This window comes from Geotrypetes seraphini, chromosome 12 (assembly GCF_902459505.1).
Source record: "Geotrypetes seraphini chromosome 12, aGeoSer1.1, whole genome shotgun sequence".
NCBI classification, from domain to species: Eukaryota; Metazoa; Chordata; class Amphibia; order Gymnophiona; family Dermophiidae; genus Geotrypetes; species Geotrypetes seraphini.
In genome coordinates this window covers 109,117,279-109,145,106 of record NC_047095.1, presented here as the reverse complement: position 1 = coordinate 109,145,106, position 27,828 = coordinate 109,117,279, and the positions used below count along the sequence as shown (strand labels likewise).

Here is a 27,828-nt window from a genome sequence, read left to right as displayed (position 1 = left end):
AAACCTCTACTGCAGCTTAGAAAAAGGGTGGGTGGGGGTAAGTGCGATATTTACAATATAAACATCATAAAGATAGGACCGATGTTTATGAGGTCCTCTTTGTGTGGTTACTTTGGCCAGAATGCAACCCCCCACTCCTCAACGTAGCCGGTTTCAGCTTGAGCATTGACCAAACATTTTCAGTAACACTATTTGCTTAAGTGCTGCTGGATGTGCCCGATGAGCCCCAGACGGACGATTTAAACTGCCAGGAACTTCTCCTAGCTGTTTTAAATATCAGATCCTTAGTTAGCAAATAAATGCTTGCAGTGCATTTGTGGAGAAGCAGGTGACTGATAGGCACATTTACCTTGCGATATCAGGAAGCTGTGAATTTCCTTGATGACCCTCTTGTACAGTTCCTTCTGCCATTCTCCCAGAACGTCCCACTCCGTTTCCAAAAAATCTCCGAACGTGACCGATACCTGTGTAGGAATAATACAGTTGGGATACTTGCTTAGATCAAGTTCATTTTTATACAGGGTGCCCACAAAAACACTCCTTGATTTTAAATGGTGACTGGAATATTCTTTCACCTTTGAGCCTACAGTTTCATCAACTCATAAAGTTTCATATGATATCTGTTGATTACATAACACTCGGCAAACATCGATGCGATAAGCGAGCTCGGACCAGACTCTCCGAAGCATATCCGGCGTGATCGCGTTTATAGCTTCGGTGATGCATTCCTGCAGATCATCCATAGTTGCGGGTAGTGGAGGTGCGTAAAAAAGGGTGAAAGTGCAAGCGATTGTATAAGATCTTGCTAACCGTGCTTTTTGGGACAAGTATTTGCTGTCATCTTATTCATAACCATATTCCAATAAGTTTTGGATTTTGTAACCATTTAAAATCAAGGAGTGTTTTTGTGGGCACCCTGTACCATTCTCTAACCCTTTACTGGCCGAAGACCAAAGATCTGAGTGCAAATTATTTCACAGTAGTCGTACAGAAGCCAAGAATCTGAAGGATAACAGGGAAGCTACGTACTGCAGAGGTCTGTCTACCACAGCTTTCAAACAAAGGGGTCCTTTTACTAAGGCTCGCTAATCGATTTAGTGTGCGTGAAATGCTAACGTGTTCATGGAAAATAACGTGCTAAATCAATTAGGGCTCCTTTTACAAAGGTGCGCTAGCGTTTTTAGCGCACGCACCAGATTAGCGCACGCCACCTGAAAAGCTACCGCCTGCTCAAGAGGAAGGCGGCAGCGGCTAGCGCGCACAGCACTTTGGCGCATGCTAAAACCGCTAGCGCATCTTTATAAAAGGAGCCCTTAGTGCGCGCTAAAATCGGCTAGCGCGCGCTAAAAGTCAACAGGAGAAACGACCAACCACTAACTTTGTATGCCAAGCTTCTGACTCTGCTTTTTGCTGAGACAAACCCGAGTAGGCCTGAGAAATCGGTTCCCGCTTATCACTGGATCAGCGAAGCTGGATACATTAACCCCAGACCACAGGAGCAAACAGAAAGTGAGTCCGATCTGGGAGATAGAAGTCTAAATCATCTATGGATGTGTTTGTATGTTCAATGTTTAAATGGTTTTATTTATTTCCCCAAATTTATTTTTGTTATACGCATTGAAAATATTTGATATTGCATTTAAATCAAAATCTCAATAAACTTGAAACTTGCCATCGTTATTATTCTTGGGATCTTTTTGTTAAACAAGACAGTTCTGAAACAGACACAGAGGAGTGAAGAGAAATAAATGCACGCAAGACAACAGCGCGCGGACAAAAACACGAAGACAAATCAGCGCCAAGATAATAGCACGAGAGACAATTGAGCGCAAGGATAACTCAGCGGAAGACATTTGAGCGCAACGATAACTCAGTGCGTGGCGAACGAAGGGCACACGCATTTTCAGCACATTAACACGTGATCACGTCACCACGTTCTCAGTATGGTTCCCTTGCCTCTTTTGCGTTTTGAATATTAGTCACATGAATGCATTTTCGTTACGTTTTGTCCGCGCGCCGTTGTCTTGCGCGCATTTGACTATGAAGCGAAATAAACAACATCCAGTAGAAACTCTTTCATTAACAGCCCATTGAACCATGTGATTTTTGCCTTCTGTTTCAGTGAATTCTTAACCTAAATTGTGGAAGGGAAAAGCCTCAGAGTCCGGCCTCACATATTTGTGAATGGGAAGTTCTGCCACATTTTGAGCACAAATAAGTTTTTTTTTTTTTTTTTTGCTGTGCTCTACATATTTCTAGAATAATATTGTAGAACAGTGTATCTCAAACTGTGCGCCTCCTGAGATTCCAAGTAGGAAGAGAGGCGACTGCCGGCTGACTTCCCTACGCAGTACAGCGCCAGCGCTGCCTGATTCGCCGAAGGCCTGCATATCTCCCCCTTCTCTCTAGCGTCCTCCGGCTTCCCCCCCTGGCCTCCCCTGGTGTCACCTTTAAAGCTAATTACAGCAGCCTGCAGAGGTAAAATGATTTTATTTTCAATATAGTGATTGAAATGTGTCCGTTTTGAGAATTTATATTGTGTGTATCTGAAAAATGAATGGAAGAAATTGCATTACAGTTAGTAAAGGTGATGGGATCTGGGGCAGAGCTTGGGTGGGCCTAGGGAGGTCTGTGGTTGGGGTACTCAGTTGATATTTGTTAGACTTAGGGGTGTACTTAGCTTGATGTAGTTGAGAAACACTGCTGTAGGCAATTGGCTGGCGCCAGTGCCTCTCCTTCTCTCTGGCACTCTTCCCTGCTGGCGCCCCCTACTGGCGTCTCCGAGCCCATCTGGAGGGCCTTTGCACACGCACAGACATTGACGTGATGATGAATTGGTGTCTTAAGTCAGAAAGTGAGTGTACAGTAGAGGTCAGGTTTGGAAGAAGGTGAAGAGAGTCTGTGTGTGAACTGAAAGTGTACGCATATATATTTTTCCATACGCACCTTATGTGGGGTTACCAGATGTCTGGCTTTACCTCTTTTTTAGAGCAGTGGTTCCCAACCCTGACCTGGAGGACCACCAGCCAGTCGGGTTTTCAGGCTAGCCCTAATGAATATGCATGAGGCGGATTTGCAATCCTGTCACCTCCAAGATATGCAAATCTCTCCCTCATGCATATTCACTAGGGTAATCCTGAAAACCCGACTGGCTGGTGAACCTCCAGGGAACCACTGTTTTAAAGGACTGTCCCAGCGTCCGGACAGATTTTCAAAACCCGGCAGTTCATCTGGGTTTTGAAAAGCGTTGAGCTATGTCTGGAGGGCCCCTACCGCACGCACGGATGTGACGATGTCATATGTGTGAGGTCATCATATCACATTTGCGCCTGCGCAGAGACCCTCCAAGCGTGGCCCTGAAGAGATGAGGTTTGTATGGGGGGGGAGGGGGCCACGCGTCCTCTTTTTATGAACATAAAAATCTGGTAACCCTAATCTTATGAGAGATTGTTTTCATACTTGTATTCCACGGGAAGTCCCCTAATAAACCTTAGGTTTGTATACCGCGCCATCTCCACAAGCGTAGAGCTCGGCACGGTTTACAGGGTTAGGTTGAAAAGGAGCTACAATGAAGGGTTATAGGAAAGGAGCTAGGAAGATAAAGAGGGACAGGGTACCAAAGAGCGGGAGGTGTTAGATTTTTGAAAAGAGCCAAGTTTTCAGGTGTTTGCAGAAGGATTGGAGGGAACTTGAAACTCTGAGCGGGGATGTGAGGTTATTCCAGAGTTCTGTGATTCTAAAGGGGAGGGATGTTCCTAGTTTTCCTACGCGGGATATACCTTTTGTAGAGGGGAATGATAGTTTGGGTGTGAGACTGTGCGTGCACATGAACGACCGCAGGAGCGAGTACGAAAGTAACCTATTGTATGTATGTTTGAGACAAACAGTGTGATACACCAGGATAGAGAATTCCTGACCTGATCGGAAATCAGGGCAGACATTTCCCTCCTGCTTGCCCTGGGAATTCTGCAGCTGCCGGGACTGCTTCAGCCTGGAGATTCCTTATTCCTGGAAAGATGAATAAAAGACAGGCTGATTCCTACAGGGGCTACGTAAAGTCCCTTCTGCAGATCTGGCCAGGGCTGGAGCTTGCAGGGATTTTCAGATTTTTCTCGGGGAGCAAGAAAGTTTCTGCCTTTTTGCTGTGTCTTTCCTTATCTTTGTATCCTGCAGACACAAGGTCTGAAAGAGCTGCAGAGCATGCCCAGCCTAGGTCATGAGAGGAGATCCCGCCTCCTTAAGGTGGAACCATAGAGATAGGAGGTAGCTGCAGTGTCTATAGGAGGGGTCCTGCTGCTTCACAAACCTACGCTTTTAGAGGAGACTAGCTGATTACCCGGCGTTGCCCGGATATTTATTTATCCCAAAATGTCCAACCCCCTACATGTCCCACCCCCCTATGTCCCACATGTACCACCCCCCACGTTACCCCCCCACATGTCCCATATGCCCCACCCCCATGTCCCAACCCCCTACCCTCCACATGTCCCAAAGGAATGTCCCTCTTTATGGGGCTGAACTTAGACTTAAATGGCATCGGGAGTGTCGGTATTCATCTCTGCGAGCCCGAACACTATGGGTTGGACATTAATATCTGTCGCTTTTGATAATTTTAACATATCACCCCCCTTCCCACCCCCACAGTATTTTACCCCGTCCCACCTGCACAATATTTTTCCCCAGATAGTAAGTCATATGTGTACCAAGTTTGGTTGAAATGTCTCCATGCGTTTCAGAGTTATGCTGAGTAGTCATCTGTGAGCCCGAAAACACTATGGGGTAGATACTAAAATCTGTCATTTTCAATCATTTTTACATATCCCCCCTTCCCACCCCCACTGTGTTTGTCCTCAGATAGTAAGTAATGTGTATGTCAAGTTTGGTTGAAATCTGTCCATGCATTGAAGAGTTATGCTGGAACATACATACATACATACACACACACACACACATATATTCAAATTATAATGTGAAATATTTGACAAAATGAATACAATACAACTAATGCAAAACTTGATTATAAACAACATTTTTAGTTTCACCTCCAGGAGCAAGAACATATAAATTCTTGGGTGAACCCACCCTTGAGCAAGCAACATAGAGTTGTGGGCCGCGAGACCCCCAGAACATATCACCCCAGGTAGTGAGGGATCTGCATACCAAGTTTCGTTCAAATCGGTCAAGCCGTTTTTGAATTACTGTGAGAATGGCAGCTTTTTACATTTTTTCCATTGACATGAATGGGTGAAATCTGATTTTATGTTTGTAGCTCCGCCCACGTGTGCAGGTGGGCCGCGAGACCCCCAGAACATATCACCCCAAGTAGTGAGGGATCAGCATACCAAGTTTTGGTCAAATCGGTCAAGCCGTTTTTGAATTACTGTGAGAATGGCAGCTTTTTCATTTTTTCCATTGACATGAATGGGTGAAATCTGATTTTCTGTTTGTAGCTCCGCCCACATGTGCAGGTGGGTCGCGAGACCCCCAGAACATATCACCCCAGGTAGTGAGGGATCTGCATACCAAGTTTCGTTCAAATCGGTCAAGCCGTTTTTGCGTGATCGCGGCACATACACACATACATACACACATACATCCGATTTTATATATATAGATTATAGTGGAACACCATTGCCATCTCATGGCTATTCTGCAGATTGCAGCTCTGTGAGAACATGAATAGTCATACTAGGTCAGGTCAATGGTTCATCTAGCCCAGTATCCTGCTTCCAATAGTGGCCAATCCAGGTCACAAGTATCTCGCAGCAACCCAAATAGCAGCAGCGGTAGCCTAGGTGCCATAGCCTAGTTATGCAATATAATTCAGCTCCTTGTTTCCCAATGGGCCTGAGCTATTTGGTGGAATTTGTTTATTTAAATTGACAGAAATCAGAGCACGCAACTTGGAAGGGGGGGAGGGGGAGGAGAATGGATGTGAGAGGGATATGGGAACGTTGGGGACATGTCAGGCAATTAAACACATAGGTTATAGAATGCTAACATTTATGCTCCTAACCGCCTACAATTAGACTTGACCAGTTACGATATCCTAGACATGGACTTAGCATTTTATGAAAGAGTTCCACACGGAACCGCTGATATGGAATTTGTGCTCAGCGTGTATCATTCTGGCGTTATTTATTGAACTTGCTCCTAAATTAGGGTTACTAGACGTTCGGATTTCCCCGGGCATGTCCTCTTTTTCAGGACATGTCCGTGGGTCTGGAGGGCTTTTCAAAACCCGGCACTTTGGGTTCTGAAAAGCTGTGTCGGGCAGGGAGGAAGTCCATCACGCGATGATGTCATTGCGTGACGGCCGCACATGCGCGGACTTCCTCCCTGCCCGGCAAGAGCAGGCAATGGAGGGCGTGGCTAGGGCAGGCTTGGAGGTGGGATTAGGGTGGGGGTGGGCGTAACTAGGCAGGTCTGGGAGCGGGGCTAGTGGTCTGGATTTTCCGAAAGGACAATCTGGCAACCCTGTCCTAAATGTATATGAGAGCATTGGTGTTTGCACAACAGGAGCAAGGTTCCCAGCTCACTCCTCGGGACCTCCCTCCCCCCAGGTTTTCAATATACCCGCAGTGACTATGCATGAGATACGTTTGCATGCACCACTGCCTTCACCGTTTGCAAATAAATCTCATTCACGTTCATTGTGGGAATCCTGAAAACCTGACTGGCTGGGCAGTGGCATAGCTAGGGAGGTTGGCGCCTGACATCACTGCACCATATGCCCCAGCCCATCACTGCTTGAGCACCTCCCCTGCCCCCCCCTGCATGCCCAATGCGGCAACTTCCACCTGCTGTTCGCGCCTGGCCTCAGCTCCCTTCTGATGTCATGTCCCGATCCCGTGACCAGGCAATGATGTCAGAAGAGAGACAAGGCTGTCACGAGCGGCAGCAACAAACAAAGTTCTGTTTCGACATTGTTTTATATCATTGATTGAACCATAGCCATGCCATCCTCTTCTTGGTTAGGCTGAGAAGGTTTCATCACCCCGTCACATCAATCATGACCCTTCCCCCAGCTAGTCCTTATCAGCTATTTACTTTTCTATCATTGATATTTCCTGTCCTTCTTTCTTATTGCAAACTAAGAACATAAGAATTGCCGCTGCTGGGTCAGACCAGTGGTCCATCGTGCACAGCAGTATGCTCACGCGGCGGCCCTCTGGTCAAAGACCAGTGCCCTAACTGAGACCAGCCCTACCTAAGTACATTCTGGTTCAACAGGAACTTGTCTGACTTTGTCTTGAATCCCTGGAGGGTGATTTCCCCTATGACAGACTCCAGAAGAGCGTTCCAGTTCTCTACCACTCTGGGTGAAGAAGAACTTCCTTATGTTCGTACAGAATCTATCCCCTTTTAACTTTAGAGAGTGCCCTATCTTTCTCCCTACTTTAGAGAGGGTGAACAACCTGTCCTTATCAACTGAGTCTATTCCCTTCAGTACCTTGAATGTTTCGATCATGTCCCTTCTCAATCTTCTCTGGACCCTTTCGAGTAGTACCGTGTCCTTCTTCATCTACGACGACCAGTGCTGGACGCAGTACTCCATGTGAGGGTGCACCATGGCCTGGTACAGCGGCATGATAACCTTCTCTGATCTGTTCGTGATCCCCTTCTTTATAATTCCTAGCATTCTGTTCATCCTTTTCGCCGCCACCGCATATTGCACAGACGGCTTCATCAACTTGTCGATCATAACTCCCAAGTCTCTTTCCTGGGAGGTCTCTCCAAGTACCGCCCCAGACATCCTGTATCCGTGCATGAGATTTTTGTTACCTACATGCATCACTTTACACTTATCCACGTTGAACCTCATCTGCCATGTCGATGCCCATTCCTCAAGCCTGATTATGTCACGTTGCAAGTCTTCGCAATCTCCCTGCGTCTTCACTACTCTGAATAACTAATCTGAAAGGTCCCCTAAAGGTAGTAAATCAAATACAGTACTAAGGGCTAGATCAGGGGTGGGCAACTGCAGTCCTCGAGGGACAGAATCCAGTCGGGTTTTCTGGATTTCCCCAATGAATATGCATTGAAAGCAGTGCATGCAAATTCATTGGGGGAAATCCTGAAAACCCGACTGGATTCCGGTCCTCAAGGACCGGAGTTGCCCACCCCTGGGCTAGATTCACTAAGCTTACTGATTGTGTCCCGATCAGTTTGTGATCACTTTGCGACCCCCAACTCGATTCACTAACCTTCTTCCTTGTCCAATCCGCACCCAATTCTGATCCGTGCACGCAAATGAGGGGAAACGGCACGCAAAGTAGGAAGGGCCTCGATTCACTAAACTTGCTGATCAAACAAGAAGCGACTGCTGCGGAACAGCCACTCACGCACTTTCCGACTGTCCTGCACATTCACGGCTCATTTGCTTCCTGATGTTGCTGTTCAAAGTTTTTTTTTCCTAAATCCGCTTTGCTTTGCGCTGCAGTTTCGTTCTGGCATCCATTCACTCCAGTTCAGTCATTAGCGCGCAAGCCAAATGGGCACAGACAAACGAGCGTGGTCAGATACGCACAAGTCATTATAGCGCAAAACAATAACGCGCAGGACTTTATAGTGCAAGACAATAGCGCGCAATTAATTATAGCTCAAGACAATAGCGTGCAGGACTTTATAGCGCTGCTCTCTGCCGCCCCCGACTCTCCCGCTCTCTGCCACCCTTCCCTGCAGTGCGAGCCCGTGGGTTTAACCCGTGGGTTTAATGCGGAGCTGCACTATGGCATGTTCTGTTCTGTTCCAGAACATGCCGCAGTGCAGCCCTGCTTTGGTGAACGAGAGTACCCAAGAAAGGGACTTGGGGGTAATGGTGGACATGACAATGAAGCTGACGGCACAGTGCGCAGCGGCCGCTAAGAGAGCGAATAGAATGCTAGGTATAATTAAGACGGGTATTACAACCAGGACAAAAGAAGTTATCCTGCCGCTGTATCGGGCGATGGTGCGCCCGCATCTGGAATACTGCGTCCAATATTGGTCGCCGTACCTTAAGAAGGATATGGCGTTACTCGAGAGGGTTCAAAGGAGAGCGACACATCTGATAAAAGGGATGGAAAACCTTTCATACGCTGAGAGATTGGAGAAACTGGGTCTCTTTTCCCTGGAGAAGAGGAGACTTAGAGGGGATATGATAGAGACTTATAAGATCATGAGGGTCATAGAGAGAGTAGAGAGGGACAGATTCTTCAAACTTTCAAAAAATATAAGAACAAGAGGGCATTCGGAAAAACTGAAAGGGGACAGATTCAAAACAAATGCTAGGAAGTTCTTCTTTACCCAGCGCGTGGTGGACACCTGGAATGCGCTTCCAGAGGACGTAATAGGGCAGAGTACGGTATTGGGGTTTAAGAAAGGATTGGACAATTTCCTGCTGGAAAGGGGGATAGAAGGGTATAAATAGAGGATCACTGCACAGGTCCTGGACCTGTTGGGGCCGCCGCGTGAGCGGGCTGCTGGGCACGATGGACCTCAGGTCTGACCCAGCAGAGGCATTGCTTATGTTCTTATGTTTAAACCCGCGGGTTAAAACCACGGGCTCGCAAAAAAGCAAAAAGTCCAAAAGCAAAAAGGAAAAGCCACGGACAGCAAGCGCATGCATAGACCATCTACAGGCAAAGAGGATGGTCTGCGCACGCATCAGGATCGCTCTCCAGCGATCCGTGTGGTCGGTTTGGGGGGGTGTCTCCAATCAGCATAATTTGCATGAGAATGCGCTGTGAATCGGGTGCCCAGATGGGATCGGATCGGATCCGTGAGGTTATTGAATCTAGGCCTAAATAAACTTGAAACATGAAAAAGATTTGCACGCCCATTATTAATGTTATGCCGATTTCTCTCATGCATATTTATTAGGGATATCCTGAAAACCTGATCTACTCGCAGCCCTGAAAGACTGGCTTTGGACAAGCCTGCCCTAATGATTTCTATACATCCAGCAAAAAAATATCAGTTTGTGATGTCACAGAACTCAATCAGTGATCTAACTTGTTTTTGGTTTTCTCTGTCTGGAACAACGTGAGGCTGTTTGCTATCTCCACAGAATTACCTTAAAAAGGCGGAATCCTCACCATATGACCTTAGCTGGGGAGCTGTGCGCATGATCAATGTGCTTTGTCTTCCTCTTCTGCAAAGGCACCGAGAAGCAGAAAAGACTCAGAAGAAAAAAAAGCTGAAACTTTCTTTATCCCGCGACTGCAAATTCCTATATGTCCCAGGCTTAGAACTGCAGAGGGAGAGAGGAGCGACCTTAACGGAGACCCTGAGGAATCAGCCTAGTCTTTTCCCCGTCTTATTCATCTTTCCAGGAATGGCAAAATCTCTAGGCTGAACCCATCCAGGCAGCTGCAGAATTCAGAGGGAAAACAGGAGAGAAATGTCTGCCTTGATTTCTAGTCAAGTAAGCAATTCTCTTTTTGTCTATCACTTTCCGTCTCTCTCACACATACACCTCTATATGTCTTCCACACTTATGTATACAGTGCTCCCCCGGTCATTCGTGGTCGGCGATTCGCGGTCCCGGTCATTCGCGGTAATTTCCAACCGCGAATGACCGGGCAGGAGAGGGAAGCCAGGGAGCGCCGGCAAGTGAAGAAAATCATTTGCGGTGTGCTCCGACCGCCTCTTCCTGCATTAAAGTCGGGCCTCACCAATCAGGAGCTGCGTGTCAAAGTTTTTATTTATAGTTGATGGATCGCTTATTCAAATTACTAAGCGATTTACAACTTCATAAAAGCAGGTTAGAATAAGTAAACTACAAACACAAGTCTTAGAACCAACAATTTTAAGACGCGCACAAAACATAGAAACATAGAAATAGACGGCAGATAAGGGCCACGGCCCATCTAGTCTGCCCACCCTATTGTCCCTCCCCTTCCTTCGCCCTGTGAATAGATCCCATGTGACGATCCCATTTGGCCTTAAAATCAGGCACGCTGCTGGCCTCGATCACATGCAGTGGAAGACTATTCCAGCGATCAACCACCCTTTCTGTGAAAAAGAATTTCCTGGTGTCAGCTCGTAGTTTCCCGCCCCTGATTTTCAACGGATGCCCTCTTGTTGTCGTGGGACCCTTGAAAAGGAAGATATCTTCCTCCGCCTCTATGCGGCCCATGAGATACTTGAACGTCTCGATCAAGTCCCCCCTCTCTCTGCGCTCCTCGAGTGAGTATAGCTGCAGTTTGTCTAGCCGTTCCTCGTACGGGAGATCCTTGAGTCCTGAGGCCATCCGGGTGGCCATTCTCTGAACCGACTCCAGTCTCAGCACATCCTTGCGATAATGCGGCCTCCAGAATTGCACACAGTATTCCAGATGGGGCCTCACCATGGATCTATACAATGGCATAATGACATCCGGCTTACGGCTGACGAAACGTAAGGATAAGGGGTAAAGTTACATCTTCAAGGCTTAAGAAAGGAGAGAAAATAAGGGATGAAACCATGGGAAGGGGTAAAAAATCCGAGCCCTAATATTTGTATCTAAAGAAGAAGGTTAAAGATTAAACGCGTCTTTAAAAAGACAACTTTTTAGAAGTTTCTTAAATTGACTGAGGTCTTTTTCTTCTCTGATGTAATGAGGAAGAGCATTCCACAATTGGGGAGCCATTACTGAGAACGTATCGTGTCTAGTGCCAATGGTTTTTAGTGAAGGGAGCTCCTGATGGGTGAGGCCCGACTTTGGTGCAGGAAAAGGCGGTCGGAGCATACCGTGAATGATTTCCTTAACTTGCCGGCGCTACAGCTGCTCTCTCCTGTCTCGCCCGCTAAAAAACGTATTTGCGGTTTTTCAAGACTCGCAGGGGTTCCTGGAATGGAACCCCCGCAAATATCGGGGGAGTACTGTACAATCTTAGACTCTCGTATATGAATACAGGTTTCTTCTCCAATTCATATGCAGACTAAAGTGAGTTCACTGTCTTGCAGACACTCTCACATTTTCAAAATACACACAAAGAAGAACACAAAGGTCTATCTAGCCCGTCCTCACGGTGGCCAATCCAGGTCCCTAGTACCTGGCCAAAACCCAAGGAGTAGCAAGATTCTGGAACCTTAAATAGTAGCAACATTCCATACAGAATCCCCAAAGAGTAGCAAGATTCTAGAACCCCAGAGAGCAGCAACATTCCCTGCTACCGATCCAGGGCAAGCAGTGGCTTCCCCCATGTCTTTCTCAATAACAGGCTACGGACTTTTCCTCCAGGAACTTGTCCAAACCTTTCTTAAAATCAGCCATTTTATCCGCTCTTACCACAACCTCTGGCAATGCGTTCCAGAGCTTAACTATCCTCTAAGTGAAAAAATGTTTCTTCCCAGTGCAGTGCCTCTCAAACTTTCTCGAGCCGGGGCACACTAAAGGGAGTGGCCACGGCTTGAGGCACCTAGAAATGTGCGGACGTCGCCGTGATGACATCACTCAAATGCTTGACATCATCACGTCGACGTCTGCGCATGGGCCCTGGGGTGCCAGTAGAGGGTGACGGCAGGGAAGAGGGCCGGAGAGAAGGAGAGGCACTGGCGCCAACTCGCAGCAGCCATTCAGGGAACGGTATACAGGGGAGGTCAGATGCTGGGATGCCGCAGAGGAGAGAGGGAAGTGTGGTGCCACTGCTGGTCATGTCTGAACCCAAAAATGGGTGGGCCAGTGCCCACCCAGGCCCACCTGTAGTTGTGCCACTGCTTTGTCCTAAAACTGTGGTATACTATTAGAGACACAAAAGCCATATGGAAAAGGAGGTGCTACTAAGGCAGCTACATTAAGAGAGCTGACACACCAAAAGGGAGGTCATTTGCTTTCATAGGCATTGCAATTTGTATGATCTTCTACTCATTTTTAAGTTCTTGGGTTTATGTTAATGCTGTGAAACAATTTGCACTCAGATCTTCAGTTTGCAATCAGTAAAGGGTAGAAATTAAACCGGGGAACTGGGTTCGGTTCTTACTGAGCTTCATGTGACCCTGGGCAAGTCATTTAACCCTCAGTTGCCCTAGGCACATATAGTATATGTAAACCACTTTGATTCCACCCACAGAGAGGTGGTACAGTGGTGCCTCACACAACGAACGCCTCGCACAGCGAACGCTGCACACAACGAACTTCATGTCTTGATTCATACAACGAACTTCGTTTCACACAACGAACTTCATGTCTTGATTCATACAACGAACTTCGTTTCACACAACGAACTTCGTTTCACACAACGAACTTCGTTTCACACAACGAAGTCGCCCGAGCTGCCGATGTATTGCATCCTTCCGCGCAGGCACTGCACTTAACTGCCCTCTCTCACTGTATACAGTCGTCCTTTTAAGATAAACTCAATATTTTTTATATATCATGAAGCAGGAAGGTGATTTCTGTTGAAATGAAACGGGAAATAATTAGAAGGAGTGAATGTGGGGTAAAACAGTGTGACAAAGAGTTTGGCCTCAGCAAGACCACCATTTTCACCATTTTGACAAATTTATCTTTTTTTATGTCATCTTAGCATATTTTATGCTGCAGAATGAATTATTTTTTTTAACATGTATTGTTATGGGAAAACGCGTTTCACATAACGAACTTTTCGCATAACAAACTTGCTCCTGGAACCAATTAAGTTCGTTGTGTGAGGCACCACTGTATTTCAAATCTGTGCTCTGTGGGGCATATAGGGTGTTTACGAGTGTTTAGGAGACACCCACAGTAATAGCAATGAGGAGTGGCCTAGTTAGGGTTACCAGAAGTCTGGATTTCCATAGACATGTCCTCCTTTTGAGGATACGTCCGGGGGTCCGGACGGCTTTTCAAAGCCCAGCCTTTTGTTTTGATAAGCCTCCCTCAAAATCGCCGTCGAACAGGAGGGCAACCGCGCATGCGCGGATGCCACGCAATGATATCACGAGCACACAGGAGGCGGGGCTGGGGCGAGGCTAGGATGGGATTGGGGGGGGGGGCGTTGCTGGAGTTTTATGGGGGCGGGGATGGGTGGAACTGGGCGGGCCTGGGGGGCGGGTCTAAGGGGGTCCGGATTTTCCGAACGGAAAATCTGGCAACCCTAGGCCTAGCGGTTAGAACTGTTGCCTCAGAACCCCGAGGTTCTCGGTTCAATCCCTGCACTGCTCCTTGTGACCCTAGGCAAGTCACTTAACGCTCCATTGTAGATTGTTAGCCCACCAGGACAAGATAGGGAAACTACATAGGCCCTTTTTTACTAAGGTGCACAAAACGTTAAGGCGTGCCTGGTAGTCTATGAACGCATTAGCGTTTAGCGAGCGCTAATCAGTTAGCGCACCTTAGTAAAAGAGGGGGTTAATGTCCCTGCTTACTATTCAATGTGTTATAAACTGCTTTGATATCTGTAGAAGAATAAAATAAAAATAACCATAACACAAATGTGTAATGGAATTTATATAGCACTCAGTATGTAAACTGTTCCCCTGTGATCTGAATTCAAACCCCTGAAGAGACTGATAAGCAATAAACATTAATATAATTAATTTTAATAAAATTAATTTTAATTAACATAAATATAATTAATTTTTAAAGCTCAAGGCAGCAGTAAGTAGTCTAAAAAGTATACTTATAACGTGAGGCCTATGCACTATTCAAACTAGGACGCTTAGGAAAAATATAATAAACTTTTCTGCACTATGGTATAAACGTTTTACTCCAGAATAAAAAGGGCCTTGAAGACACTTTTATTATACAACTGGGCTTACTGCTGTGTTAATGACCCTAATCTGTGACCTTAACGCAGGGATCAGTCACATTCAGGGATGTCGCCGCTTATTTCTTGGAAGTGGAGTGGGGCATTCTGGGAGAATGGCAGAAGGAACTATACAAGAGGGTCATCAAGGAGATTCACAGCTTCCTGATATCACAAGGTAAATATGCTTATCCAGCATCTACATTACAGGTTTATTAATGACTTTATTTTTTGAGCATATAAGAGCATAAGATGAGCCATACATTCTATGACTCACCCAAAAATGGATGCAGAGTTCTAATTATGAATCATAACCAACCATATATGATCTCATGGAACAGTCCAAGACTAACTGCCTCTTCTACAAAGCTGCGCTAGCGGCTGCCCTGCGCTAATGGCCCCGAAGCCCGTAGAGATTTAAAGGGCTTCGGGGCTGTCGCCACACGGCGGCCGCTAGCGCGGCTTTGTAAAAGAGGCCGGAATCTTTTAATCGGCGAGGAAAAGATCTCAGCAACCCCACAAACAATCCATTCAAGATGAACCGAGTCTGCATAAAATGGGGTTCCGGTGTCTTTCATTGGACTTAATTGCTGCTCACTGAATCCCAGGACGGGACCCGTTTCGCCATTAACCAAGGCTTTTTCAAGGGTCTACAATAATTGCAGGGGATGTTGCTTGGGGAATCACACCCACACAATGCCAGAGAGCACACTAATTCAATTAAGTCCACTGAGCAGCAGGAGATGTTCATATGCGTTGATTAAGATAAGTCTCACTTTGATTTGCTCTTTATGCACTCTTGAAAAAACATAACACATACACATAAAACAGGGATCTCAAAGTCCCTCCTTGAGGGCCAGAATCCATTCGGGTTTTCAGGATTTCCCCAATGAATATGAATGAGATCTATGTGCATGTACTGCTTTCAATGCATATTCAGTGAGGAAATCCTGAAAACCCGACTGGATTGTGGCCCTCAAGGAGGGACTTTGAGATCCCTGACATAAAACATAAAAATAATTCAAAAATTTAAAAAGCCATACGTATAAGTGAATTGATTAGAAATGTGGTACAACAGAGAGGTTTTTGGTCAATGAAAGACACCGGAACCCCATTTTATGCAAACTCAGTTTATCCTGAAAGGTTGGTTATGATTCAGACCAAAGATTCATCAGACTCGGTATTGTGTTTCCATCAGTGGCCAATCCAGGTTACGAGTACATTGCATGGCAAGATCCCAGAGAGTAGATCCATTCTTTGTTAGTTTTTGTTTGTTGGGTGCCATTGACTCGTATTCAAGTCCTACCGACTTGATGAATGCAGATCTAAAAAGAAATCAATTTTGTGCTAGTCCTTTAAGGTCCTCTAGCGTCATCCCCGTGGTTATTTTCAACATGTCCAGCCATCTGATTGCAGGTCTCCCTCTTTGTCTGGCTCCTTCGATCTTCCCAAACATGACGTCCTTCTCCAGTGATCTCTCTCTTCTGATGGTGGGACCAAAATAAAACAGTTGTAACTTCATCATTTGGGCTTCGAGTGACTTAGCCAGTTTGATCTCTTCCAGAATCGATTTGTTAGTTCTTCTGGCGGTCCACGGCACGTCTAAAATCCTTCTCCAGCCCCAAAGCTCAAATGAGTCAATCTTCTTTCGGTCTTGTTTCTGTAGTGTCCAGCTTTCACATTCTTAACTGACCACTGAGAAAATGAGTACGTGGACAAGTCTGCTCTTTGTTTGGAGAGTTACCTCCTTGCCTTTGAATGCTTTCCCCCTCTTTTACTAAGGTGCGCTAACCGAGTAGTGCGGGATAATCAAATTAGCACACACTAAACACTAACGCGTCCATAGACTAACATGCATGTGTTGGCGTTTAGCGCACCTTAGTCTTTGAATACTTTAGAAAGCTATTAAAAACTCATCTGTTCTCAAAATTCTTGTCATCCCTTCAAAGCAGCAGACTGATGTGAAACTGTTGTTAACTCGTTGTAGCTCACCGACAACGGTCAGCCCATCTCTTTTGTAAACCGCATAGAACCAAAACGCCTTTTGTGATATACACTTTTCCCTCTGTATTCGCGGTTTCAGCATTCACGGTTTCGATTATTCACGGTTTTTAGCTTGCTGGCTCCTCCCCCCCCCCCCAAAAAAAAAATGACATCAGCTTGCATAGAGAAATCGCCGATTCCAAGCGTTTACAGAGAAAATCGCCGATTCCCAGCACTTTCCTCACCGTGTTTTGCCTCTCCTTCAGGAACAGGCCGTGTTATTCACGGTTTCACTATAGTCACGATGGTTTTTTAATAGAAAACAGCGAATAACATATGAAAAAGTTATTTGCGGATTTTCTGTATTTGCGGTTCTGTTAATCCCCTATCACAGCGAATACGGAGGGAGAAGTGTATAAATAAAAAATTATGAGTATTTCTACCCTGCTAGTTGCTTCGTTGCTTTGAGCTCAAAATCCTCATCATTTTCCGTGTTCCTGATCTTCATCTTGTTTATGTTCAGTTCTAATCCCATGTTATGACTTTCTCAGTAGATACAGCATGTCTTCTTTGCTGCTGGCGATGAGCGTTGCATCATCTGCTTAGCACAGGTTGCTTGTTACTTTGCTGGTTACTCCCAGGAAATAAGCAGTAGCTTTCCTAAGTGTACAAAGATCGCAGTGTTTTCCCTCCGTTCCAGTAATGGTGCACAACCTTAAGTATTTCAGTTGCTGGGTATTGCAGATTGGTGACGCAAGAACTTGGTGGAGGGGTGGAGTTGTGACCAACTGGTGAGAAAAAAAGTTTCAAGGGATGTGTTTGTCGTGCATCTGCTGCACAATTAACACTAACCATTTTCTGTCTCTGTAGAAAGAACATTGGGATAAAAATGCACAGCCATAAGAACCTAAGAATTGCTTTTCTGGGACAGAACAAAGGTCCATCAAGCCCAGTATCCAGTTTCCAACAGTGGCCAACCCAAATCCCAAGTACTAAGCTAGATCCCAAGTAGTAAAATAGATTTTATGCTTCCCCAAGCCATCTTAATAATGGCCTATGGCCTTCTCTTTTAGGAAATTATCCAAGCCTTTTTTTAAACCCTGCTAAGCTAACTCATTGCACCACATTCTCCAGCAACAAATTCCAAAGTTTAATTACATGTTGTGTGAAGAAATATTTTCTCTGGTTTGTTTTAAATCTCATGCCCCCTAGTACTAGTATTTTTGAAAAGAGTAAACAAGTGATTCACATCTACCCTTTCCACTCCATCCAGTATTATATAGACCTCAATCATATCTCCCCTGAGCTGTTTTTTCTCCAATCTGAAGAGCCCTAGATGCTTTAGCCTTTCCTCATAGGGAAGTTGTCCCATCCCTTTTATCATTTTTGTCGCCCTTCTCTGTACATTTTCCAATTTCCGTCATATCTTTTTTTGCGACCAGAATTGCACATATTATTTGAGGTGCGGCCGTACCATAGAGCAATACAAGGGCATTATAACAAGTTCACCTTTGTTTTCCAAACCTTTCTTGATAATTGCTAACATTCTGTTTGCTTTCTTAGCTGCCGCCACATACTGTGAGGGTTTCAATGTATCCTCATGACGACACCTAGATCCTTTTCCTGGGAGGTGACTCTTAGGCCCTCTTTTACTAAGGTGCGCTAACCGATTAGCACGCACTAATTGATTTAGCGCACGCTAAACACTAAAGCGTGCATGTTAGTCTATGGACCCGTAAGCATTTAGTGCGTGCTAATTTGATTAGCACGTGCTAATCGGTTAGCGCACCTTAGACCTTCTTTTACTAAGGTGCGCAAACTGCTTATCGATTTAGTGCACGCTAACTAACATTTGCATGTTAGTCTATGGACGCATTAGCATTTAGCGTGTGCTAATTTGATTAGCATGTGCTAATCAGTTAGCACACCTTAGTAAAAAAGGGGGTTAGCCAAAGAGGGGGTTAATGTGGAACTCTGTATTAGAGAATGACACGGGGAAAAAAATCTGTCCCCGTCACTGCACCGTCCCCGGCCCACCATCCTCTGCACCACCCCGTCACCGCCGTTCCCTTCACCGCCCCGTCACCGCCATCCCCGTCACCGTTCCCGCAGCATCCATATAAGCCTTAGTACTGCAATATTTAGCTTATTCCTTTCTTATAAATCAAAGTTCTGGCTGCTGAACTAGAGAAAAAGATGTTCAGCTGGCAGGGCTTTGTTTATAAATTTTTATCAACACAACTAATATACTACTTTATCCTAAAGCAAAAAATAAATAAATAAATAAAAAAAATTTTCTACCTTTGTTGTCTGGTTTCTGCTTTCCACATCTTCTCATTCAATTCCTTCCATCCACTGTGTGTCTTCTCTCTGCGTCTTCCATTTGCTGTTACTGTGCCTCTTCCTTCACCCACCCCCCCAATTGGTCTAGCACCCATCTTCTTCCCTCCGCTCCCCCATAGTCTGGCATCTGTTTTCTTCCCTTCCAGCGTCTTCTCCCACTCTGCCTTCCACATTTCCCTTCAGAGTCTGTTCCTCTCTACCCTCTTTCAATGTCTGTTCTATTCCTTTCCACCACCACCCTTCCCTCCCTCCTTTACCATCTGTTCCTTTCTACCACCCTTCTTTCATATCTTCTATCAGTCCCCCCACCATCACTAGCAGTCTCTCTTCTCCCTTACCATGAGCAAATAGAACTTCTGAAAATTGTATTGCTGAGGCATTATTTCTAATGCCTCAGCATTAGATATCAATTTCATAATTCTTACTGTCTGCTCTGATTTCATTCACAATTTGGTTTGTGTTGTGGCTGAGGATTCCATGAGGCATTTAACCTTTTCCTGTCTCTTGAACTGTGATTTCAAGTTGATTCCTTCAATAATGGAGTCTCACGGCAGTAGCAGTTTTCTCTTTTGGGCTCTTTTGACATTGTTTAAGGGATTTCTTGTACATTTGGTGCTGGTCTTCTTTGATGAGGTCACTTCAGAATCTATTTCCAAGGAAGAGAAACTTTTTCCCTTTCACTCCCTCCTTCCTTGTGTGAGCAGGGAACACGCGGTCCCCGCAGCCCCCACCCATACGCCAGCTCGATCGTTTAACCAGCTTCCTCTCTCCACCTCACCTTAGTTTGCCGGCTTTCTTTTTCGGCGACCGGCACACTTTCAAAGAGCCGCGCATGCGCGGCTGCTCAAAGTTCAATCTTCTGCTCTGCTGCAACTTCCTGTTTCCGGTTGGGTCAGAGCAGAATTGAATACTGAGCAGCCGCGCATGCGCGGCTCTTTGAAAGCGTGCCGGTCGCCGAAAAAGAAAGCCGGCAAATTAAGGTGAGGTGGAGAGAGGAAGCTGGTTAAACAATCGAGCCGGCGGGTGGGGGCTGCGGGGACCGCGCGATCCTTGATGCCTCAATGCGGTGATGCGCTCCGTGGGGCGGTGAATGGCCTTGTCCCCGTCCCCGCAGAGGCTGCTATTTTTCATTCCCCGTTTTGGCGGTTTACCTGCGGCTAAACGCGGTAGCCGTGGGTAAACTCCCACCGTGTCATTCTCTACTCTGTATCACGCAACTGTGGTTCGAGTTCCTCTTTCCCAAATTCATCACTTTGCACTTGCTCATATTAAACATCATCTGCCATTTTGATCGCAAGTTCCTCTTGTAATTTTTCACAATCCTCTTGCAATTTAACAACTTTGTGTCATCAGCAAATCTAATTAGTTATTCCCATCTCTAGATCATAGATAAATGTGTTAAAAAGCAGCTATCCAAACCTCAACAGCTTAGTGCCACACTGGGTTTCAATAACCAAAAAATAAGGCACACAATACTAATTTGCACCTACATTGGATTTTGAGAGTGCTGGCCTGTACAGTACTCCCCCGGAATTCGAGGGGGTTCCGTTCCAGGAACCCCCGTGAATTTTGAAAAACCTTGAATACAGTTTTTAGGCAGGCGAGACAGGAGAGGGCAGCTGGAGAGGCAGGAGAGAGCAGCCGGAGCACCAGCGAGTGATTTCCTTCACTCGCTGTATGCTCCGACCGCCTTTTCCTGCACTAAAGTTGGGCCTTACCAATCAGGAGCTGCTTTGACAAGCAGCTCCTGATTGGTAAGCCTACATGATAATATGCTTCCTGGAAAATGTAACTTCTGTCTTGGCTCTGTTTGTTTGAGTCAATAAGTGGATCCTTAAGGGCCTTTGCTATTGCTTCCTGGAGGATACTTATGTTGGGTATTGTCTGTTTGTTGGGTGAAAATGGTATTTCTTTTTTTTTTTTTTTGTCTTATGGGCCTGGTCCTCCTCTCTATGGTTCACTAGCCCATTCACCAGGGTATGTAAGACACCTGTGTGCTGCTTTACTAGGTTTTCCCAAAACAAGTGCTGCTGTTCTAGAGACAGGTATGTACTGTCTCATTCAGATCTTTGTAGGGTGGGAGGGGGTTAGTGACCACTGGGGGAGTGTGTGTGTGTGGGGGGGGTCATTACTTAATCCTTTTAGTGGCCATTTGGTAAGTTTGGGTACCTTTGTGGCATATAGTAAAAGAGGTCTAGCCCAGTGGTCCCCAACCCTGTCCTGGAGGACCACCAGGCCAATCGGGTTTTCAGAATAGCCCTAATGAATATGCATGGAGCAGATTTGCATGCCTGCCACTTCCATTATATGCAAATCTCTCTCATGCATATTCATTAGGGCTAGCCTGAAAACCCGATTGGCCTGGTGGTCCTCCAGGACAGGGTTGGGGACCACTGGTCTAGCCCAAAACATATGTTTCATCTTGGATGTCCTGGGAAAGATTGGATTATCACCACAAGATATCCAAGTCTGACCTGCCCTAAACCTACCTATAACATATCCATAAAACGTCTCCCAAAATGCCCCCTAAACCTCTAGATCAGGGGTGTCAAAGTCCCTCCTCGAGGGCCGCAATCCAGTCAGATTTTTAGGATTTCCCCAATAAATATGCATGAGATCTATTAGCATACAATGGAAGCAGTGCATGAAAATAGATCTCATGCATATTCATTGGGGGAATCCTGAAAACCCAACTGGATTGTGGCCCTCGAGGAGGGACTGCTCTAGATGCACAGAGGGCAAAAGGCATCATTAGCCATCCAGAAAGTTGGTTTTGAAAATCGGCACTTAGGCATCCTGGCAATTAGGACGTCCAAGTGCTGTCCAATGATGGTTTTTGGACGTCTTTATTTTTTGACTATGAGCCTCGTTGTGGTGTCAGAAGAATAATTTTCCTGTCTTTTATTGACAGGTTATTCAATTGCTAATCCAGATGTTATATTCAAGATTAAAGAGGAAGAAGAGAAATATTTTACTCAACGGTGTGAGTGGGAGGGAAAAGAAAATGTGAATGACGCCACTACAAGTGAGTAAATGTTGCAGATTTAAAAGGCATTTACATTCGACCTAGCTAGTGCGTTTAAAGTGGGGGACCACCAGCTTTTACTGTTGATTCTGAAGTTTCTTGGGATTGGTGGTACAATGTATTCTTGGTTGGAAGGATTTTTTATGAGTAGATCTTACACAGTGTAAAAATGAAAGGAGAAATATCCGAAGAATGGACAGCATATCCGAAGAATATCTGAAGAATGGAGGATGGCATCCTTCCTCCATTAATTCCACTTTCTTGGAACTCCTCAAATCTTAATACCACCAGACCTACCCAAAAATCGAAATTATCCTTCCCCTCATTAAAAGGCATTTCCCTCCCAGGAAAACTGGGGACTTCCCTCCCCTTCAGATTCACCGAGCTCTGGAACAACCTTACCTCCCCTCTTCGGAACCTGAGTGCTCTCCAACCCTTCCGTAAACATCTGAAAACCTGGCTTTTCTCAAAAATCTAACACTCCCTCCTCATCTGACATCCTAGCCCTCTAACATCCTTCTTTCCTCCGATCTTCATCTAGCTCTTTCCTTGGAGTTCCTTTCTCATTACAATTCCTGTAAACCGTGCCGAGCTCCATGACTATGGAGATGGTGCGGTATACAAACCTAAGGTTTAGTTTAGTTTAGTTTAGCATTAAGTGGTATCCTTCAGGACTCACCACTTTCTCCAATACTTTTTAAAGTAGTGATGTCAACGCTGGGATATTTCTTGGATGAGAAAGGGCTTATATATTTTTCCTACACAGATGATATTACAATTTGTCTTCCATTTTTAAGAATGAAAATAAGATTACCAGTTTGGTATGTGAAGTTATAAGTCTAGTTCAGTGGTCTCAAACTCAAACCTTTTGCAGAGCCACATTTTGGATTTGTAGGTACTTGGAGGGCCTCAGAAAAAAATAGTTAATGTCTTATTAAAGAAATGACAATTTTGCATGAGGTAAAACTCTTTATAGTTTATAAATCTTTCCTTTATAGTTTATAAATCTTTCCTTTTGGCTAAGTCTAAATAATAATATTGTAATTTATAGCTAAAGAGACATATGATCAAGACACTGTTTTATTTTACTTTTGTGACTATGATAAACATACCTAGGGCCTCAAAATAGTACCTGGCGGGCCACAAGTTTGAGACCACTGGTCTAGTTGATGATTGGGCAGATAGTATGAAACTGAAACTAAACAAGGATAAAACCAAATTTTTATTGTTAACTCCACCTAGTGTCACTAGTGATGATTCTCAATTAGTATTGCATAATACCCCATTGAAACTGGAATCGGAATTGAGAATTCTGGGGATTATATTTGATAGGCATCTGCCATGGGAAGCATAGACATGAGCTTTAACTATGAGAGTGTTTGTCACTGCTTTGATAGCAAACACTTTCGGCTATTGGTTCAATCACTTGTGCATCTTTGTGGCAGACTAGTGATGGACTTGATGGCTTTTGCCAAGAACTTGAAAGTCACATGCTTCTTCAGTTGAAGAGTAGAGCCAGGAAGCTTAGAGCAGGACACTTATGTTCAGTCCTGGCAAAAAGCCAGGATATCCTTTTTTTCCCCACCTTGGCCCACGGTAGGCTGAGTTCTTCAGGATCACAACTCATCCAGATCTCATGATATTACTGGCCCCGGACTGGCCTCACCATCAATGGTATGCAGACCTTGTCCATCTTAAGCAGGACAGGAGCCTCGGGCTCCTTCATCGCAGTCTTCTCAGTCAGGGACCAGTTCCCATGGGGAATCCCTAGCACTTTTGTCTTACAGCATGGCTCTTGAGCGCAAGGACCTAGTCCAGAGACTATTCATATGTAGTCATTGCCATGTCATCCTGTTTGTCTTGACTGTTTAGATTGTAAGCTCTTTCAAGCAGGGACTCTTCTTCTTTGTGACTATGTACAGTGCTGCGTACGTCTGGTAGCACTATAGAAATAATTAATAGCAGTAATAGTATTGTTTCAACTAGATTACTGTAATGTTCTTTATGTAGGTTGTACAGTATATGTAAAAAATTACAGACAATCCAGAATGTTGCTGCGAGGTTTATATTCTCATCGACAAGATATGATAAGGTGACACCGTTATATCTCAGATTACATTAGCTTCCTTTCGAAGCAAGGGCTATTTTTAAATTATGTACATTGGTCTTCTTGATCTTTCATACCAGAAGACTCATTGTGGAAACCCTGAAAACCTGACTGGCTGGGGTGCCTCCAGGACCAGGTTTGGGAACCACTGATTTAGGCACTAAGGGGCAGATTCTGCAAATGGTGCCGTAATCATCGGCTGCCTACAAAAACGGCGCTGTCCGCGTGTCATTCATGCTACCGCGGCTGTTCGCAGAATCATGGCTCCTGTTAAAGGCAGGCACCGGTCATGTAGCCCAGGTTTTTAAAAGGCCCACATTACCGGTGCCTATCTTTCACGGAGAACCACGCTTAACGGCGCCTAATTCATTTACGTCCCAAACCACGCCTAGGCACTGTTAGGCACCTCTGTAGATGCATTTTGTGCGCTTACATGTTTTTAAAATGAGATTTTAATTGGTTTTTAATTGGCGCAGTCAATTAGTGCACTGACTAAGACAATTAAGTTAGGCGGTGATAGAGCGCCTGCCACCACCGAATTTGCGGCACCGCTCGGAAAAATCTGTCCCTAACCACTAATTTTCACCACAGGATGCCTCAGCATACCCTGTGGTAAGCCTTTTTTTTTTTTTTTGCTCTGGTAAGAACACGATACTACAGCTTGGTAAAAGTGCCTCATGACAGAATTTTAGGCCCTCTTTTACAAAGGCGCGCTAAATCAACGCGTGCACTAACCGCTAAGACGTCCATAGGATAACGTGCACGTGTTTAGCGCGCGATAATATTTAGCGCGCCCTAAAAAGCTTAGCGCACCTTTGTAAAAGAGGTGGGTAAGGTGTTCTAACCGATTAGTGTGCGCTTAACGCTAACGCATGCAGGTTAGTGTATGGACACGTTAGCATTTAGCGCGCGCTAATTCGATTAGCGCACCTTGGTAAAAGAGAGGGTTAGATTGTTTTTCGCTTCTTTAACTTGTATTATTTGAAAACTGTCCAGCAGTAAAATGATGGATGGGATAAATTTAGTACATGAAATGTTCGTCTTCTCATACAGGCTTTCCGATTGTAACGTCTGTGTTCTCATTGAGCGTTAAACAAGAGGAAGATCTCTCTTTCATGGATCACCCTGAATCTGAAGCATCTGAACAGATTCACCCTTCTGTAACTGGTAAGTATAGGGTTGACTTTTTATTTATTTATTATTCATATTTATAAGACTACCTTCTGGACTCCAGAGCAATGATGGAACACAGAGCATAAATATAATACCTACTGTTCACCACGCCAATAACCCTTATGCCTGCAGGGTCAGCTATATCTATGAGGGCTAATTGAAAAGTAATGAGACTGTTGTTTTTCTTAAATTCAAAATCAGATGACTCCACAGGAACATTTTTCTTTTTCAAAGTACCGTATTTCCCCATATATAAGCCGTGGCCTATACATTGGTTTATAAACCCGTGTATGGGGCGCAGCCTACTTATATGGGGCGGCCTATGCAGCGATTGTAAATCATCCCCCCCACCCCCAGTACTTTTTTCAGAGCCCCCTGGATGGCGAATCTCCAGCGGTGTAGGTCAGCCGCGATCTCTTCGGCATCTGGCCTGCGCCCGCATTAGTGCTGCCCGATTCAGGAAAAAAAAAAATTTGATTCGATGTAGCCTATTGAATTGATTTTTTGATTCGATTCATTTCGATTTTCTTGCCCAATTGGATGTTTTTTTTTTCAAACATCCTGGTGGGTTTATTTTATAGACTCTTCACCCCTTTTATAGCCTCTTCGTCCCCTTTGCCTTCTCCTAACAACACTGGCGCTCTGGTGTAAACAAAATAAACAAACAAAAAAGACTTTTCCTATCTGTTAAATCCTAGCTCACGTTTACAGTCTAACACCAGCTCTTGCAGGATACACATTTCAAATCTGACATATTGTAATCACAAAACAGATAATAAAATTATTTTTTCTACCTTTTGTTGTCTGGTCATTATTCAAATCTTGTTGGTCCCTGGCTCTGGTTGTCTTCTGATAACTTGTTTGCCAGGGTCTCCTTCATTTTTCTTTCTCCGTGCTAACCATCCATCTTCTATCTCTGTCCTCCCCTTCCATTTCCCTTCCCTCCCCGGAGGTTTGGCATCTTTCCTTTCTTTCATCTCTATGCACAGATCCACCTTTTCTCAACTACCCTTTCATCCAGCATCTCTCCCTCCTTCCCCACCACCCCAGGGTCCACCATATCTCCCTTTCACATATCTCCCTTTCTTTTACCAACTACCCTCCTATCCAGAATCTCTATCCCCCCTCCACACCATCCCTTGTGTCCAACTTCTCTCCCTTTCTGTTCCTTCCCTTCCTAAATCCCATTGTCCACTGTTTTTAGACCCATTATTTCTTCCCCCCCGAAGTCCAGCATATGCATGTCTCTTTTAATCCCTCTTCCCTCCCTCTCTCCGTGTACGTCTACACCAGGGCCCCCCTCCGCTGAAGGTCTGTCCCCCCCCTTGAAGGCCTGCCCCACTTTGAAAGCCTTCTCCCCCAAAGGCCTGTTTCCCCTGAAGGCCTGCATCCCACCCCTAAAGGCCTACCTGTCCCCCCTGAATGCCTGTACCCCCCCCAAAGGGCTGCACACCCCCTGGCCTCCAGCGCACCATTTACTTAATATGAGCAGCCTGCATTGAAGATCATGGTGCTAGCGATCTTTGCGAGCTGCCATAGGTCTTCGGAGCTGTTTCCTCTGCCGCGATCCTGCCTCTAACGTCTCCAAAGATAGCTAGCACCGTGATCTTCAATGCAGGCTGCTGATATTAGGTAAATGGTACACGGGAAGCCAGAGAGGAAGCCAAACACCAGCAGGAGGCCAAGGGGGAAGCCGGACAGCAAGAGGCAGCGCTGCCGCTCCTGCTTTAGGGGGTAAGGGGGGAGGGTCAGTTACCGAATTGGGAGGCCGATTTTTTGTTTGTTTGTTTTAAATCGTTTCGAATCGATTCACCCTGCACTGCTTGAGTGAGTGGCCGACGTCAGTTCTCGCGAGTCCTGTGAGAGCTGACGTCAGTGGGCAGTACAGGGGCGGGCCGGATGCCGAAGAAATTACGGCTGCCCTGCACCGCTGGAGATTCGCCGTCGGGGATGATTTTAAAGGCAGGGGAGGTACTGAAAGATAAGCCACGGCTAATACCATGAGGCAGCTTATCTTCCGTTTTTTTAAACATAGGCCACCCTTTTCTGCATAAGAACATAAACAATGCCTCTGCTGGGTCAGACCTGAGGTCCTTCGTGCCCAGCAGTCCACTCACGCGGCGTCCCAACAGGTCCAGGACCTGTGCATTAATCTTCTATCTATACCCCTCTATCCCCTTTTCCAACAGGAAATTGTCCAATCCTTTCTTGAACCCCTGTACCCCTATTACGCCCTCTGGAAGCACATTCCAGGTATCCACCACACGTTGTGTGAAGAAAAACTTCCTAGCATTCGTTTTGAATCTGTCCCCTTTCAACTTTTCCGAATGCTCTCTTGTTCTTTTATTTTTCGAAAGTTTGAAGACTCTGTCCCTCTCCACTCTATGGGTGCAGCCTATGCAGAGGGGCGGCCTGTATGCGGGGAACTACGGTAGTGTCCTTCACATTCAAAACATTTTTTTACAGCATTTCAAAAATAATTCAGAGATGCACAGTAGACTTTT

General features: G+C 45.4%; 2 protein-coding genes across 8 annotated transcripts in view; one reads left to right on the top strand and one right to left on the bottom strand.

The window, feature by feature from the left end:
• Positions 1–4,164, bottom strand: part of LOC117346524 (protein ZNF783-like) — a 33,856-nt gene extending 29,692 nt beyond the window's left edge. For all 6 annotated transcript variants that reach the window (XR_004536611.1, XR_004536609.1, XR_004536610.1 and 3 more), the window contains exons 1-2: positions 3,918–4,164; positions 350–464 (exon numbers count right to left, since the gene is read on the bottom strand). Coding sequence is in view for 2 of the 6 variants with exons in the window: in XM_033916237.1 (XP_033772128.1) it covers positions 350–464; positions 3,918–3,941 (139 nt within the window). In the remaining 4 variants the exon portion in view is untranslated. The remainder of the gene's footprint in view (positions 1–349; positions 465–3,917) is intronic.
• Positions 4,165–10,143: 5,979 nt separating this feature from the next.
• Positions 10,144–27,828, top strand: part of LOC117346522 (zinc finger protein 184-like) — a 34,699-nt gene continuing 17,014 nt past the window's right edge. For both annotated transcript variants that reach the window (XM_033916232.1, XM_033916231.1), the window contains exons 1-4: positions 10,144–10,408; positions 14,745–14,871; positions 21,931–22,044; positions 25,205–25,318. In XM_033916232.1, the coding sequence (XP_033772123.1) occupies positions 10,385–10,408; positions 14,745–14,871; positions 21,931–22,044; positions 25,205–25,318 (379 nt within the window). In that variant the 5' untranslated portion in view covers positions 10,144–10,384. The remainder of the gene's footprint in view (positions 10,409–14,744; positions 14,872–21,930; positions 22,045–25,204; positions 25,319–27,828) is intronic.